The sequence below is a fragment of the Globicephala melas genome, chromosome 2, assembly GCF_963455315.2.
Source record: "Globicephala melas chromosome 2, mGloMel1.2, whole genome shotgun sequence".
Taxonomy (NCBI): Eukaryota; Metazoa; Chordata; class Mammalia; order Artiodactyla; family Delphinidae; genus Globicephala; species Globicephala melas.
The window spans coordinates 175,570,741-175,585,197 of record NC_083315.2 but is presented as its reverse complement, the minus strand read 5'-3'; the positions used below and the strand labels follow the sequence as shown (position 1 = coordinate 175,585,197).

General features: G+C 58.4%; 2 protein-coding genes across 2 annotated transcripts; one reads left to right on the top strand and one right to left on the bottom strand.

Annotated features, from left to right (window-relative positions):
• Window positions 1-2,828: 2,828 nt before the first annotated feature.
• Window positions 2,829-3,816, bottom strand: LOC138842575 (proline-rich protein HaeIII subfamily 1-like). Its single transcript, XM_070045045.1, has 2 exons — window positions 3,473-3,816; window positions 2,829-3,306 (listed from the first exon to the last, which is right to left on the bottom strand). The coding sequence occupies exons 1-2, from the start codon at window positions 3,814-3,816 to the stop codon at window positions 2,829-2,831; spliced, it is 822 nt and encodes a 273-aa protein (XP_069901146.1).
• On the top strand, window positions 3,360-6,850 carry CKB (creatine kinase B). The gene is made up of 8 exons (XM_030883265.2): window positions 3,360-3,502; window positions 3,803-4,007; window positions 4,212-4,366; window positions 4,440-4,572; window positions 4,916-5,087; window positions 5,830-5,953; window positions 6,179-6,368; window positions 6,460-6,850. Exons 2-8 carry the CDS (start codon window positions 3,815-3,817, stop codon window positions 6,636-6,638), a joined length of 1,146 nt encoding a protein of 381 aa, XP_030739125.1. The 5' UTR covers window positions 3,360-3,502; window positions 3,803-3,814; the 3' UTR covers window positions 6,639-6,850.
• Window positions 6,851-14,457: the final 7,607 nt, after the last annotated feature.

The window sequence follows — 14,457 nt, the reverse complement described above, 5'->3', positions numbered from 1 at the left end:
TAAAAAGAACTGATACTGTATGAGCCCAGCTAAGTGTCATCACATTGAGTCTTCCCCACAATCCTGTGAGAGAGGGACCACCACCTTACAGATGGGGAAACTGAGCCTCAGGGAGGTCAAGTAACTTGCGTAAGATCACACAGCCAACGTGGCCAAAGTGGGATTGGGATTTAAAGCCAGTAAACTTGGCTTCAGAGAACTAGTGGCAGATTTGAAGAAAGCTGGAAACTGGCAGGAAGTAGGCCCTGGAGGAAAGGGAGACCCTGAGGATGCCCACAGGGGGAGGCTGCTCTGCTCTCATCTCAGGCAGGGATCAGGTGACCCAAGGTCTCCTCTTCCCTGACCAGCTCAGTCTCCTGCGCCAGCATGCTCTGTGACCACAAGGCAGCCCCCGCTCCTTTTCTGATCCTAACTAACTTCCCCTTTGGGTTTTGCGGAGCTCAGGGACAGGGCACCAGGAGGAAGCAATGCCCACCCTGGCTGCACCCTGAGCACAGACTCTGAGGATGGCCTCGCGTCCCCTGCTTGGATCCTGGCCCTGCCCTCCTACCTGGCTCACCTCCACCTGCCCAGCTCTGTGCCTGCCCTGCTGAGCAGGGTCATGTTCTGGGGATGAAAGGCCAGGGACTCCTTTGAGGCTCCCCACCCCCTCCAGGGCCAGGTGGTTAATGTATAACCAGGTGCGATTTCCAAGAAACCTGGACCATAAATGGGTCTGGTGATGTCACCCAGCTTCTTGCCCGGACGCGGCCAGACCGGCTCCTGTGGGCCCTAAGGAGAGTGGAGGGTCCACAGACGAGGCCAAGTGTAGCTGGGGGCAGTGTTCTTCCTGCTGAGGTGGAGGCCCCCTTCCTGCTCCCCTGCTTGAGACCACCCAGGCTCCCAAGCGGCTCCTGCCTGGTGGGGAGCCTTACCCTGACTTTTGGGTCTAAAGGCCTCAAAGGCCTCTCCCCACTTCCCCCATCACAGCTGCTGACCATGTGCACCATCAGACTGAGTCCAGCCCAGGCTTGGCCAGCCGGGGGTCCTCAGGGTGGGCCCCAGTTCAGGTTAGCACAGGGCCCATCACTCCAGGACCGCTGAGGGACTGCCAGACCTCCAACCCGGTCCCCCATCACGCACCTTCTGATCTTCCCTTTGCTCATCTGCAAAGATGAGGACAAAACACTCATCTCCAAAGGCTGAGGATTGCTGGAGCCCCAGGCAGGAGCATCCCTAGGGCCTGACCCTGAGCAAGACCCCAAGCCTTTGGACTTCACCTCTCCAGTGTGGACCTTGCTTGTGGAGAGAAAGGGGAGCAGGGGTCCTTTCCTGCCCCCATTCTCCCAAGTTGGTCAGGCCCTTGGTGGCCTGAGGGTAGGGTAGGGGGGCCTTCTGGGAAGCTGCAGAGGCTACAAAGAGGAAGCCCTGAGTACCACCCCTCCACCCGCTGGGGTCTGAAAGCCAAATAGGCCTCCAGGAGCAGCAGCTCTGTTTCTAGAAACAGAAACGTGAGCCCATCAGGCCTTTGGGGTGGAGACTTGGGAAAGGCAGCTGCAGATATTTCTAAAATTAGGGGAAGGGGCTGCAGGGGGCACAGAACGCAGGAATTTCAGGCTTAAGGGACACCTGCTGTCTGGCCAGTCCAGACCCATTTGCCTTTTTGCCTTGGCTTGTTTCATGGGTCTAAAAAATGCTGACTGCGAGCAGGTCAAAACACGCCAAGGTGAGCAAGAGAAGAGGCAGGAGTCTCTCTGCAGTAACGTCGGGGGACAGAGCACAGAGGCAGAGGCAAAGGGACCTGCTCGCCCTTTGCTCCAGTGCCCATTCCTCAGAGGCACCAGATACGCTGGAATGCCCGCTCTGCCCCAGCCTCTGCAGGACCCATCTCCTCCCATCTCTGGATGATATTTTGTTCACTTAGCTGCTTGCTCACAGCCAGTCTTCCCGCAGCAGCAGCAGTGTTCACCTTGCTGCCCACAGAGCACACTGTGCAGTCCTGGAGGGATTTTGTTAAATATACACATAGATAAGGCTCTTCCCCCTTCCTTGCTTCATTCACAAAGCAAAGTATGATGGACATCAACCACACAAGCTCCAATTCACGCTTTTTAATAGCTGTATAATATTCCACACTGGGGAGATGCCTTCCCTACCCCCGGCCAGTCCCCAAGTGATGGGCATCGAGTTATATCCGGGTTTGTTTGTGTTTGTTTCTCCTACTACACATCTCTTGGTCTATCTGCAAAGAGAAATGAGACTGGACTCCTAGAAGAGAGTCCATTCTCTCTTATAGAGAGAATGAGACTCTATAGGCTTGACTCCTAGAAGTGTGATTGCTGGGTCATGGAGGATGAACATTTTAAATTTTAATAGATACTGCCAAATTACTTTCCTAAAAAGATGTAGCAATTCACAGTTGCAGGCAGCGTGTGCATGCCTGTCTCCCCACATTCCAACCCACAGCCAACACTGGCTGGTATCAATCTTCTTTTTTTGCCAGTCTGGTTGTGCTGGGGCTAGTGGAAGGCATAGTCGTTATTTTAACTTACGTGATTCTGATTTTTAGTGTCTTTTTTTTTCTTTTTTTTTTAAATCTCACATGTGCTTACTGTTTGTTAGCATTTCCTCCAGTCTTTGCCAAAAGTCTCTGAGGACTGCCTTTGGGGGTGGGGTGGGGAGGTGAACCTGTCCCCTGCAGAGAGGGCACAGGCCTGGGGTCTGGGGACTCTGAGACTGTGCACTCCCCAGCAGAGCCAGAGTATTTCCGCATCAACCAGGAGGGGCTGGGCCCGGGGGTCTCTGGCTCAGACGCCCAAAAGCCCGGAGACTTGCCCAAGGTCAAGGCATCAAGGGTGCCGCCGGGCTGGGCCGCAGCCAGGCTGCGCCTCCGGAGCGCCTTCGCTCTGCACCAAGACCGCCCGGGAGATGCCTGCGGGCACCTTGGAGAAGGTCGGCGGCTCGGGGCCAGCTCGGACGGGGCAGGAGAAGGAGGGGCGGCGGGGGTTTGGCAGTACCTGCTGTGGAAGCCCTGGACGCCCTCGCCTGGCCCCTCGCCGCGACCACCGCGGGGACTGGCAAGACGAGGGAGGGCAGGAGCCATGGTGCAGACAAGCCCGAGCGTCCTCAAGTGCCTGGTGGCCCTCCTGCCTCGGTTTCCCGCTAGGAGGCAGGCGGGGGGGTGGGGGTGGGGATCCAGAATGTCCAAGGGCCTGAGGTTCCGGCTTCGGGATCCTGGGCGGGCGTGGGGTAGGGTAGGCGGGCTGCGCGGGGTTCCGGCGAGGGGATAGTCGGGGTGGGCTGCCTGGGGCGGGGGGCTCTGGGGGGCTGCGGGCGGCGGACAAAGCGACGTCACAATCCCGTAGCGCGGCCCAATGGAATGAATGGGCTATAAATAGCGGCCAATGGGAGGCCCGCGTCGCGCCCCTTAAGAGCCGCGGGAGCGCGGAGCGGCCGCTGTTCGCCTGCGCCGCGCCCTGAGCTGCCGACCGACCGAGAACCCCCGCCCCCGCCCGGCTGCTCAGTGAGTGGGCCCGAGGGCGGGGGTGTGGGGGTGGGTCGTGGGGCACCGGGGCAGGGGCGCTGCGCATGGAGGGGGCTCGGGGGCCGCGGCGTCGCGCGCTCCCGGCACGCAGGGGCCCGCCGCCTGGAGCGGGCGCCAGGCCGGGGGTCCTGGGCGATGTGGTAGCCCCCTGCGCGCAGTGCCGACCCCGCTGACCTTGGCCGCGCCCCGGGCGACCGGTGCCCGGGTCCCTGGGTGGTTAGCTGGTCCCCAGGAGGCCCGGAGCCTCGGGTGCCCGCTGACCCCCGCGTCTCCCCGCAGCCCGCCGCCGCCATGCCCTTCTCCAACAGCCACAACACGCTGAAGCTGCGCTTCCCGGCCGAGGACGAGTACCCCGACCTCAGTGGCCACAACAATCACATGGCCAAGGTACTGACCCCCGAGCTGTACGCCGAGCTGCGCGCTAAGAGCACGCCGAGCGGCTTCACGCTGGACGACGTCATCCAGACTGGCGTGGACAACCCAGGTACGCGCACACCAGTCCCGGGGTCAGGGTGCCAGCGCCGTATCCGCGGGACAACCCGCGGCTAGGGCCCAGAGCCCCCCCCATGCCAGTCCCCCTCGGGCCAAAGTCCGGGCGCCCTCTTCCCGCGCACAGCCGCGGGGTCCTCGGCGGCTCGCTGAGGCCTGGCAGTGACGTCACTGTCCCCACTCCGCGGCCCCCCTACAGGCCACCCCTATATTATGACCGTGGGCTGCGTGGCTGGCGACGAGGAGTCGTACGACGTGTTCAAGGAGCTCTTTGACCCCATCATTGAGGATCGGCACGGCGGCTATAAGCCCACAGACGAGCACAAGACCGACCTCAACCCCGACAACCTGCAGGTGCCGGGCGGCCCGGGGCGGCGGGTCGGCCTGGGGAGGGGTCTCCCGGAGCTCACCTCTGCTTGGCCCCCAGGGCGGCGACGACCTGGACCCCAACTACGTGCTGAGCTCGCGGGTGCGCACGGGCCGCAGCATCCGCGGCTTCTGCCTCCCCCCGCACTGCAGCCGCGGGGAGCGCCGCGCCATCGAGAAGCTTGCCATCGAAGGTAAGGGTCGGGCGGCCAGGCCCCGGTCCCGGTCCCGGTCCCGGCCCCTGCCGGCTTGTTTACTAGTCACCCGAGCCGCCGCCGACGCCGCGCTCTTATCTGCGCTCTGGCTCCGGTTTCCCGGAGGGACCGAGGCCCAGCCCCGCGCTTACAGCGTCCTGGGGCCCGGCGAGGGTCGGCTTGGGCCGGGTCACCGGCTCGGCCCGCCGTCCAGACCGGGAGGACTGGACTCCAGCCAAGCCGAGCGGGCATGGGGAGGTGGGGCGGATCCGTGTCGCTAGGGGTGGTGGCGGTGTGGGACAGGAGCCCACCCGTTTGTCCTCCTGAGCGCGCCCCTCCGCAGCCTTGTCGAGCCTGGACGGTGACCTGGCGGGGAGGTACTATGCGCTCAAAAGCATGACCGAAGCGGAACAGCAGCAGCTCATCGACGACCACTTCCTTTTCGATAAGCCTGTGTCGCCCCTGCTGCTGGCCTCAGGCATGGCCCGCGACTGGCCGGATGCCCGCGGCATCTGGTGCGTACTCCCCAACCCCCCTCCCGCGGGTCCCCACTCCCCCACTTCGTCCTCTCCCTGGCGAGGCCGAGGAGGAAGAGGGAGGGGCCGCGCTCCTGGGATGGGTTTGGTGCCACCCAGGCCTCCTTGCAGGTGACCTCACCTCGAAAGTAAGTGAAGGACCCCAGCTAGTAGAGGCCTCAGCCTCTCAGGATCTTAGAGGTGGGGGGAGCAGTCGTGTTGGCTTTCCTCCTCCACCCCCCTCTGGGGAGCTGGAGCTTCTTGTTTTCTCTCCTTTCCCACCCGCTTCCCCGCGGGGAGTCAGTCAGGTGCTGGGTGACGCAGACGCTTCCTCGAGTGGGCGGTGGGGGAGGAGGGCTTACAAGCTCCTGTTCACACTGTGCGTGTATCCTGGGGCTTCCGCGCCCAGCTACAGCGCATCCCCCTGTAGGGGGGCTGTGCTGGCTGCCTCTGCCCCTTATCCCCTTGGTGGGGACCACACAGTACCTGATGGGCAAGCTGGGGAAGCAGCTCAGGCCTCTCTTTCTGTCCCCTCTCTGAGCTGTCCTGGCCTCCCTCCGTGCCCCCAGGCTGTTGACGGGGCTGGAGTCCGGGCAGCGGCCCCCACTCCTGGGTACAGCTGGGATGAGCACCCCAGGGACCTGGGAAGTGCCTCTGCTCTGGGGACCCCCTAGAGTTTTTTTTCTGGATGTGCCCTGAGACCACAGTCCAGGGAGGAGGCTTGACTGTGCCCCTCCCCCAGGCACAATGACAATAAGACCTTCCTGGTGTGGATCAATGAGGAGGACCACCTGCGGGTCATCTCCATGCAGAAGGGAGGCAAGATGAAGGAGGTGTTCACCCGCTTCTGCAATGGCCTCACCCAGGTCAGGCCTGGCCCCCGCCACCTGGGCTGGCACAGTGGGGGCTGGGTGCCAGGGAGGGGGCAGGGCCAGGCCCCCCGGTTCAGGCAGAGATGTAGGTGCCCCATTAACCTCCTGGGGAGTCCAGGTCTCAGTTGCCTCAGGGTCCTGCCGGGGGGCTCCCGGGTCTCAGCTGGTCCCCTGGGGCATGTCTCAGCCAGGCCTCCCCTCTCACACCTCCACCTCCAGATTGAAACGCTCTTCAAGTCTAAGAACTACGAATTCATGTGGAACCCTCACCTGGGCTACATCCTCACCTGCCCGTCTAACCTGGGCACAGGGCTGCGGGCAGGGGTGCACATCAAGTTGCCCCACCTGGGCAAGCACGAGAAGTTCCCGGAGGTGCTCAAGCGGCTGCGGCTTCAGAAGCGAGGCACAGGTGAGTGGGGTGGGGCGCCTGCAGGCACCCCTCTCTGCCGGAGCAGCCCACCCTCCCCCACCCAGGCCTGCTGACCTAGCTGTCTCCCCAGGCGGTGTGGACACGGCTGCCGTGGGCGGGATCTTCGACGTCTCCAACGCAGACCGCTTGGGCTTCTCGGAGGTGGAGCTGGTGCAGATGGTGGTGGACGGCGTGAAGCTGCTCATTGAGATGGAGCAGCGGCTGGAGCAGGGCAAGGCCATCGATGACCTTGTGCCTGCCCAGAAGTGAAGCCCTGGCCTGCATCTGCCGCCATCTCCAGCCCTGCTGCTTCCTAACTTATTGTCCGGGCAGTGCCCACCATGCACCCCTGAGGCTCGCCATTTAGCGGCTGAGCCCTTAGCCTTGCTGTAGAGACTTCTGTCGCCCTTGGTAGAGTTAACTTCTGTGATGGCTGAGATGTTGCTGATGCTGAAATAAACTAGGGTTTTGGCCTGCCCCAAGTCTGAGTTGTGCCTCCCCTTTCCAGGGGCAGCCCAGGGCTCAGCAGCCAGGCTCTGAGGCCTGAGTCTTGGGTCTGCCCTTTGTGCTTCACTGTAAGCTGGGACAGTAAGTAATCAGGAGGCAGGCACCCTGCTGTACCCACCTAGTCCTGTTCCCTGAGCCTCTCCGACATCCTGTCTACTTGGCTTCCCTGCAGGCCTGGGGTGGGCTGGTGGGGGAGGGACAAGAAGGGGGAGGAGCTCCAGGGTGGCAGAGCCCCAGCCTGAGCATCCAAAGGATTTTGGGCCCTGGGGCGTGGAGCCTGGCACTTTGCTGAGCCCCATCCTGTAGCCTGGGGGAGCTGTGGACGCTGGGGGGAGGGCAGGAGCCCAGAAACTTGATACCTTTTCCCCCCAAACCCTCTTCCTCTTCTTGCAGGCAGCTGCTCCCTCGCCCACCCCAACACCTACTCCAGCTCCTAAATAATGTCTCTCCTCCCCTTCCTTCCCTCCCAGCCTCCCATTAGGCTGAACTGTCCCCTCGCCCACTCCTAGCCTAGCCCTCCAGCCCCTTCCAGGAAGCCCCAGGGCCCCGTCAGTCCCCCTCCTCCCTGCAGCCTCCTCTCCAGAACCCTCAGGTGCCCCAGTCCCTGGGCCCCCCATGGCAGGCCCCCAACCAGAGGGTCCCCAAGCAGGAGGGAGGTTGGGGCTGTTTGGGACATGGCTTTCTGGTCTGTTTTCCAGCCACCTCCTGGCTGCTGCTGTCCCCATCTGGTCTCACTCGGGGGTCCCCACCATGGGTGGGCACCCTAGGTGGGACGGGTGAGCCAGCCGGGGTCCTGGGCCAGTCTTCCTTCGCCAGCTCCTCAGCTCTGCGGACAGTCTGTGCTGCCCCCTGCTGGCCAGGGCCGCCTCTGTCCTTCCTTTCCGCAACCCCATCGGGGTCTGCGATGCCCAGCTCCCCATGCATCAGCCACACAGTCCTCCTGAGGTTATCCTGCACCTGGGAGAAGCCAGGCATGGCCTCCACGCCCTGGACTGGGCAGTCTTGCCCACTAAGGATTGGGGGCGCTCACGTCCCAGGGGCAGCTTGTCAACCCGGACCCCGAGGCCCGGGACAAGCAGGTTGGTGGGGCGGCAGTGGAGGAGGAGGTGCGCCCTGGCATCTGCCTCGGTGGCCAGGCTTGGTCTGAGGGGCCCATCCAGGCAGTGTCCAGGCTGGGGAGGGCTCTCAGGAGCCTTTGCCAGGGAAGGGGGCATGGGCCCAGAGGTTGGGTGAGTGAACACCTGGATAGGCTGGGCATAAGAGGGGGCAGGCCCCCAGGTGCAGAAGACTGGCAGAGAAGGGGTCTCTGCACCCACTCTTGGGGTCCCTGACTGGCCTGGGGGCCAGAGGCCAGTTCTGGGCTGGCCCTGTTGCCATGAAGTTCCAGGTCAGGGGCACACACCAGGCAGGGGGCCCCTTTTCTCAGCTTCCTCCTCCAGCCACTGTCCCCCTCCCGCCAGTGTGGGCTGGGCCAGGCCATACAGTGCTTCGTAGAGTCTGGAGACGCAGGGTAAAAAGGGCTGTGACGGGCACAGGAGGTGTGCCCCTCCTGTGAAGGCGTCGCCCTGCAGAGAGGGGAGGCTGAGGGCAGCTCAGGAGAGAGCGGGAACAGTGGGAGGCCTCCCCCAGCTGGTCCAGGGGCTGCCCAGTCCGGCTGTGTCGCTACCATCCGAGGGGTCAGCAGGGTTCCTGGCCTGTCTGCCTGCGCCCACCCCGGGGCCCTTGCCCGTGCTCCCTCCAGCTGAAGGACCTCCTGCTTGCTCAGGCCCCCTCACCACCGCCTGGACTGAGCCCGGGGGCGCAGGCTCAGGAATGACTGTCCCGAAGCCACCCTCCCGTGTGCACGGGTACCTGAGGTCCCTGGTCAGGCAGGCATGTCACTTCCTGATAAAGAGAACAGTCCAGCACTTCCCTTTCACCACCTGCGCAGGCCTCTCAGGGCTTGGCGCAGGGAAGCCAACTCCCTCTGAGAGGCCTAAGCCTCGCCCTCTTGCCCTCGCCTGCAGCTGGGGTGGGGCACACACAGCACCTGGGCTCTCGGAAACCTGGTCGATCGAGCAGGGCGGGCACAGCTCCCTGGGACCCTGGGGGGAAGCGTCTTCCACAGGCTCAGAGCTACGCCATCTCAAACCCACTGCTGCTTCCCTAGGCCGCTCGTTTTCCTCTCCACCGTTTTCCCTTTGCCTCACTTTTACTTCTCACTTTCTCATTTATTTTACCTGGCTGTCCTGAATGCACGCTTGTAAGCTGTAAGCTGCATTAATTCTTTTTTAGGACAAGACAGAGCTGACTATACACTCAGCAAGGGCACCTCTGCTCAGCAGTCCATGGACCCTTCAGCCACAATCCCTACAACCTCTCCCCCTTTCCTCTGGATTCAAGAGACCTCTAAACAGGGTGGTTTTAATTTTCCTGAAACCACGGTCAAACACGGAAGGTCTAAGAAATGCCCCACCACATGACGATACACACTATTTGCTCCGATCAGCACCAGTGAGAGCATCACACCTGTGTCGCAGCCAGGGCCCAGCCGGCTGGCGGGAGGATGGGGGGCGGTCCCTGGGTACTGCCGGGCGCTCAGCACTATCACCAGCCTCCAACCTCTAGATGCCAGCAGTATCACCCACCCCGACTGCCACAATGGAAAGAAAATGTCTCTAGGCATTGCCAAATGTCCCCGGGAGGGGGGGGGGCAAATTGGCCCTCAGCTGCTTCGAGAACCATTGCCCTACAGAGATAACGAAGAGATGCAGTCACTTAGAACAGGGAACAGCTGGTCAGGCCTCCAACAATAAAGGGTTGTTAAAAAACCAGGCCACCTCCCTCCCTCGACGTGGCGCCGCGCGGGCCTCGACAGCAACGTGGAGAGCTCAGTGAGACGGTGACATGATTAGAAAAAGCAGAAGTGTAAAAGCAGGTTATAAAACAGCTTGTACTCTTGGGATCCCACACAGAACACGTATGGAAAAATCCTGAACAACAGTAGTCAGCTGTGGGTGGTGGGGTAACAGGTGATTTCCTTCTTTATACTTTATTTTCCAAATTTTCTACAGCGAACACATATTACTTATATAAATAGCTGAAACAAATTCTTTTTTTGAGTGGTTTAAAAAAAAACACTCTAATGTGTCCCAGTTGGTGGGAGACCACTGAGGGCTGCAGGGCTTCACCGCCACCACCCCCATTTGCTCTGGGTGAGCCTCTCCCCAGCCCTGGGGTGGAAACTGAACTGGCTCAGGCGTCAGCACCAGTGAACCCACCCAGTTCCAAGTCCTGGGCTCTTTTCACTGCTCTGACTTCTCAGAACATCTTAGACCTCCAGTGTGCAGGACCTGCTGCTCTTATCGGTAGCTGAACTGGTGGCAGTTGCCTGGAAGGTCCTTCATCCCGCATTTCTACTTGGAGCTGCGTGGTGCCTCTACACCAAAGCCCCATAAAGCACCCTTGGGGGCACGCATGTACTCACTTCACAGGTAACAAAGAAAACGATCTTTTCATTGGCAAGAAGTCATCTTGCTGCCTGTGAGGTTTCCAATGAACAGGGGACAGAATTTCAGCTTGGAGAAGCAAGGCTTTTCGACCCTGCTGAGGGTTGAGGCTTTTCACGTGTTAACTGGATGACAAAAATCCCAGTTCCCAAGTCTGGCTAGAGGCTTTCTGCAGGGATCCATTCCCAGCATCTGGACTCTCTCTACCTTTCTCCCCAAATCTGTGAAGATGTTCTGCTTGGTTTCAGAAGTTCTAACTTTCACACCTTTCCCAGAGTTGGGGTCTTGTCAAAATCTAAGGCTCAACCTAAATAATTAAGCTTAACACCCAGAAAAGTTAGGAGTACTCCTTCCAGCCCCTCCTGCTGCCGATAAATCTCTGTGCACTCTCCCCTTCTGCCTTCGTAGCAAAACCCTGGCTTTGAGCCTGGCGTGCAACTGCCCAGCTAGAGGAGCACATTTCCAAGACGCTCTTGCAGCATCCATGGCTGCAGGGAAAATGCTTCAGAGGCCCACCTCAGACAAGGGGCACCCAAGCCCGGCGGGTGGAACACCCTCGAGTGTTTAACCTGGTGCACACGTGTGACAGCCAGTATCACTCCTGACCTGGCAATGGGGACTGGGGCGGGGTCCTGCCTGGCTACACACTCATCCCACTGCAATGTCAGGCCTGGCTTGGTGCCTGCTGGTCCAGGAATTTAGTTGGAACTGAGACCAATGCTCTAGAAACAGCCTGGCTTTGGGCCCCTCCCAGCCAGCATGCACTCAGTCAGGATGGGACACACGTGACCAGAGACTGACGGCAGTGGCACCAACACCCCCAGACTTGTTCCCATCTGCCATCTCGGTCCAACCCGGGGCTCCCTTCTGCACGTCTGCACTCTGCCTGCTATGCACCTTGCTAGTCCCACTCAGTATTCTCCTTATTTCAACCCCTTCGTCGACTGATACCAAGTTGGGCATCATGCTCCCTCTTAAGGGTCACATCTCTTGGGGAGCCCAGACACCCCTGAGCGGAAGTGTGGGAGAGCACTTCTCTTGTGGGGTTCACAGGCGGACTTTGCCAATCCCTGAGCAGAGGTAGTGGGCGAGCACGTTTCTCAGCGGGCTTACAAATCTCTCTTAGGAAGTGTCGTGGCCGCACACCTTCCCTCCTATCCTGGATTCCTCTTATATCCTCCTCTCCTGACTTCTTGGACTGTCTATTGGTCCTTGAGCCTCCTTCGAGGCCCCTGGCTCTATTTGTTTCTCTTTCTTTTGTTTCAGTGATAAAGTTAATCTGTTTAGTTGGCTCAGGGCCTAGGTCTTCTCCCTCCATCTCTGAAGGATTGAGGCCCTGGGACTCTTGTTCCTTTCCTTGACTAATCCAAGGGGCATCCTCAGGCTAACCAACCTGGCAAATTTCAGGTTGGCTGGTGGCTCTCAGGGACCCCACTGTTGACACTGGGAGAATGCCAGGACAAATGACTACCATCTGGCCAGGATCAATCAGACCCCCGTCATGTCAAGACATCCCAATAAGAAATGGGGGCAACTACAAGCATCCCGAAGGACTCTCTGCTAGGATGCACATTAGCTAATTGGGGAAAACTTAGGACGGTTTAAGAAAAAAAGAAATTAATTTTCTTTTGCAATACTGCATGGCCCCAGTACGAACTAGGGGACCAAGAGATCTGGCAAAAAAAATTGGGTCATTAAATTATAATCCATCTTGCAACTGGACTTATTTTGCAAAAGGAAAGGGGCTTCCCTGGTGGCGCAGTGGTTAAGAATCTGCCTGCTAGTGCAGAGAACACAGGGAAGATTCCACATGCTGCGGAGCAACTAAGCCCGTGCGCCACAACTACTGAGCCTGTGCTCTAGAGCCTGCAAGCCGCAAGTACTGAAGCCCGTGCGCCTAGAGCCCGAGCTCCGCAACAAGACAAGCCACTGCAATGAGAAGCCCGCGCACTGCAACGAAGAGTAGCCCCCGCTCACCACAACTAGAGAAAAGCCCGCACGCAGCAACGAAGACCCAACACAGCCAAAAATAATAAATAAAATAAAAATTTATTAAAAAAAAAAAAAAGAAAGGTAACTGGAGGGGAAGTCCCATCCATCCAAATGTCCATGACCCTATTCCATAATCCAGGCCTAAAGAACTGCCGTGTGTGCCTGGCTCACACCCCTTTCCAAGTGCCTTCTTCCCCCACAGGAGCCCGATGTTTTAGATGACCCCTTATGAGTCCATTTCCCTGGGGTCCACAACCAGGAACTCCTACCTCCCCCAATTCTGAGGGGCCACAGTCCTCCAGGCCATTTACCCCTACTGCCCCGTCTGGGGAGCTGGAGACCCCAGACCCCCATAAATCAGCTCATGGATTTGGCGTTTGGAATATTTAACAATACAGATAGGGTTGAGATAAAAAGGATTCAAGGATAACAGCAAAAAGCACAGTTACTGGCAGAGGCCCTAACCCCTGCACCATCTCAGGGTTTCCCACCCTTGCAAAGACCCATGGTGAGGACAAGATCCAGGAAGCCTAGATCAGAGCCACTGTCTCACTGAGAAAGGATCTGTTTTAAGTGTGGATAACAGGGCCACTGGAAGAACGAATGCTCCCTGTATGGGAAAAGTCCACCAGGACCCTGCACAATAGATCAAGAGGGCCACTGGAAGCGGACTGCCCCCAGTCCTGAAGGGGACTCGGGGCTCTCAAACCAATGATGGCTGAGAGGACCAAAGACTGACAGGGCCGGGGACCCAGGACCCTTCCCAACTCCCCAGTGACACATGGTCACTTCCCTGGAGGAGCTTTGGGTAACCCTTGACGTGGCAGGTAGGAAAGGTATTTTCTTATTAGATATGGAGACTGCCTACTCTGTGCTGATTTCCCTGGACCCCTGTCCTCCTAATCCTCTAAGGTAACGGGGATTGATGGAAAGCCCCTAACCAAGTGCTGCCCATGCCTGAGTGCCCCATTCCCTTGTTGGGAAATGGACTTGCTCACTAAATTCCAGGCATCCACCAAGAAAAACAATTACTCTTGGCCAGGGGAGCATGCTTCAGTCCCAAGTGAGAGGAGGTCTCCATTCCACCCCATCTAAGTTTTAAAACTATGGGCTGTTAAACTGGTTCACAGTGCTAGAACTAAAGGGTGCTTTCTTTTGCATTCCCCCGCTCCCAGACTCCCAATATCACTTTTCCTTTGAGTGGGCAAATCCGGACACTGTAATGCCATGAATGCCTCCACTGTGTGTGTTTATAAAATTCAAGCCGAGGGTGCGTACAGAATAGGAATGGAATGAGTGAAAAAATTGGGCTAAAAATCGTCCAGCTATCTGTAACAATGGGATCACGTGAGGTTACAGGAAAGCCTCCTCAAAGGCCGGACTGAGGGCCATAATTTAAAAATTTCTTAAACCCAGGGAGGATCCCCCAAATTGTGTGTAAATAGATTACCAAAATGTGAGGCCACTGGTCTGACTAAACTAATCATACCTGATAGGAATTTGGGGGGAGGGCTTCTCCCCTAAGCTAAATAAGGAAAAGTAAAACATTCCAACATAGGTGAATGGGTGTATCAGTCCTTCAGTATCACTGAGGTAGCCACCCAATTCTTTAAAAGAGCAAACAAAAAAGTGTCCTTGTCTTACAAATCAAGTCTTTACAGGAACAGAGGTGTGGCTCCAAAAATGATCCAAAGCCCATCAATCCTTTAACCACTCCCCAAACCTTCCCTATTTATCTTAAGAGTTTTGTAAGTATTAAACAAAGGGGAAACCTAGGAGGAACTTGCCTATGCCTGTGAGATGCAAATGTCCTACCAGCAACTCTTGTCTCTGCCATCTTTTTTTTTTAAGGAGTTTTTTTTTTTTTTTTTGCGGTACGCGGGCCTCCCACTGTTGTGGCCTCTCCCGTTGCGGAGTACAGGCTCGGGACACGCAGGCTCAGCGGTCATGGCTCACGGGCCCAGCCGCTCCGCGGCATGTGGGATCTTCCCGGACCGGGGCACGAACCCGTGTCCCCTGCATTGGCAGGCGGACTCTCAACCACTGCGCCACCAGGGAAACCCCAAGGAGTTTTTGATGTAGACCATTTTTAAAGTCTTTAT

Bases quoted from the DNA above. Each gene is read 5' to 3' on its own strand.
- CKB (XM_030883265.2), top strand. From the start codon at position 3,815: ATGCCCTTCTCCAACAGCCACAACACGCTGAAGCTGCGCTTCCCGGCC. The intron at 4,573-4,915 runs GTAAGGGTCGGG...GCCCCTCCGCAG, and splicing joins CGAGAAGCTTGCCATCGAAG to CCTTGTCGAGCCTGGACGGT. The intron at 5,088-5,829 runs GTGCGTACTCCC...CCCCTCCCCCAG, and splicing joins CCGGATGCCCGCGGCATCTG to GCACAATGACAATAAGACCT.
- LOC138842575 (XM_070045045.1), bottom strand. From the start codon at position 3,816: ATGGCGGCGGCGGGCTGCGGGGAGACGCGGGGGTCAGCGGGCACCCGA. The intron at 3,307-3,472 runs GTCGGTCGGCAG...CGCCGCCCGCAG, and splicing joins GGCGGGGGCGGGGGTTCTCG to CCCCCCAGAGCCCCCCGCCC.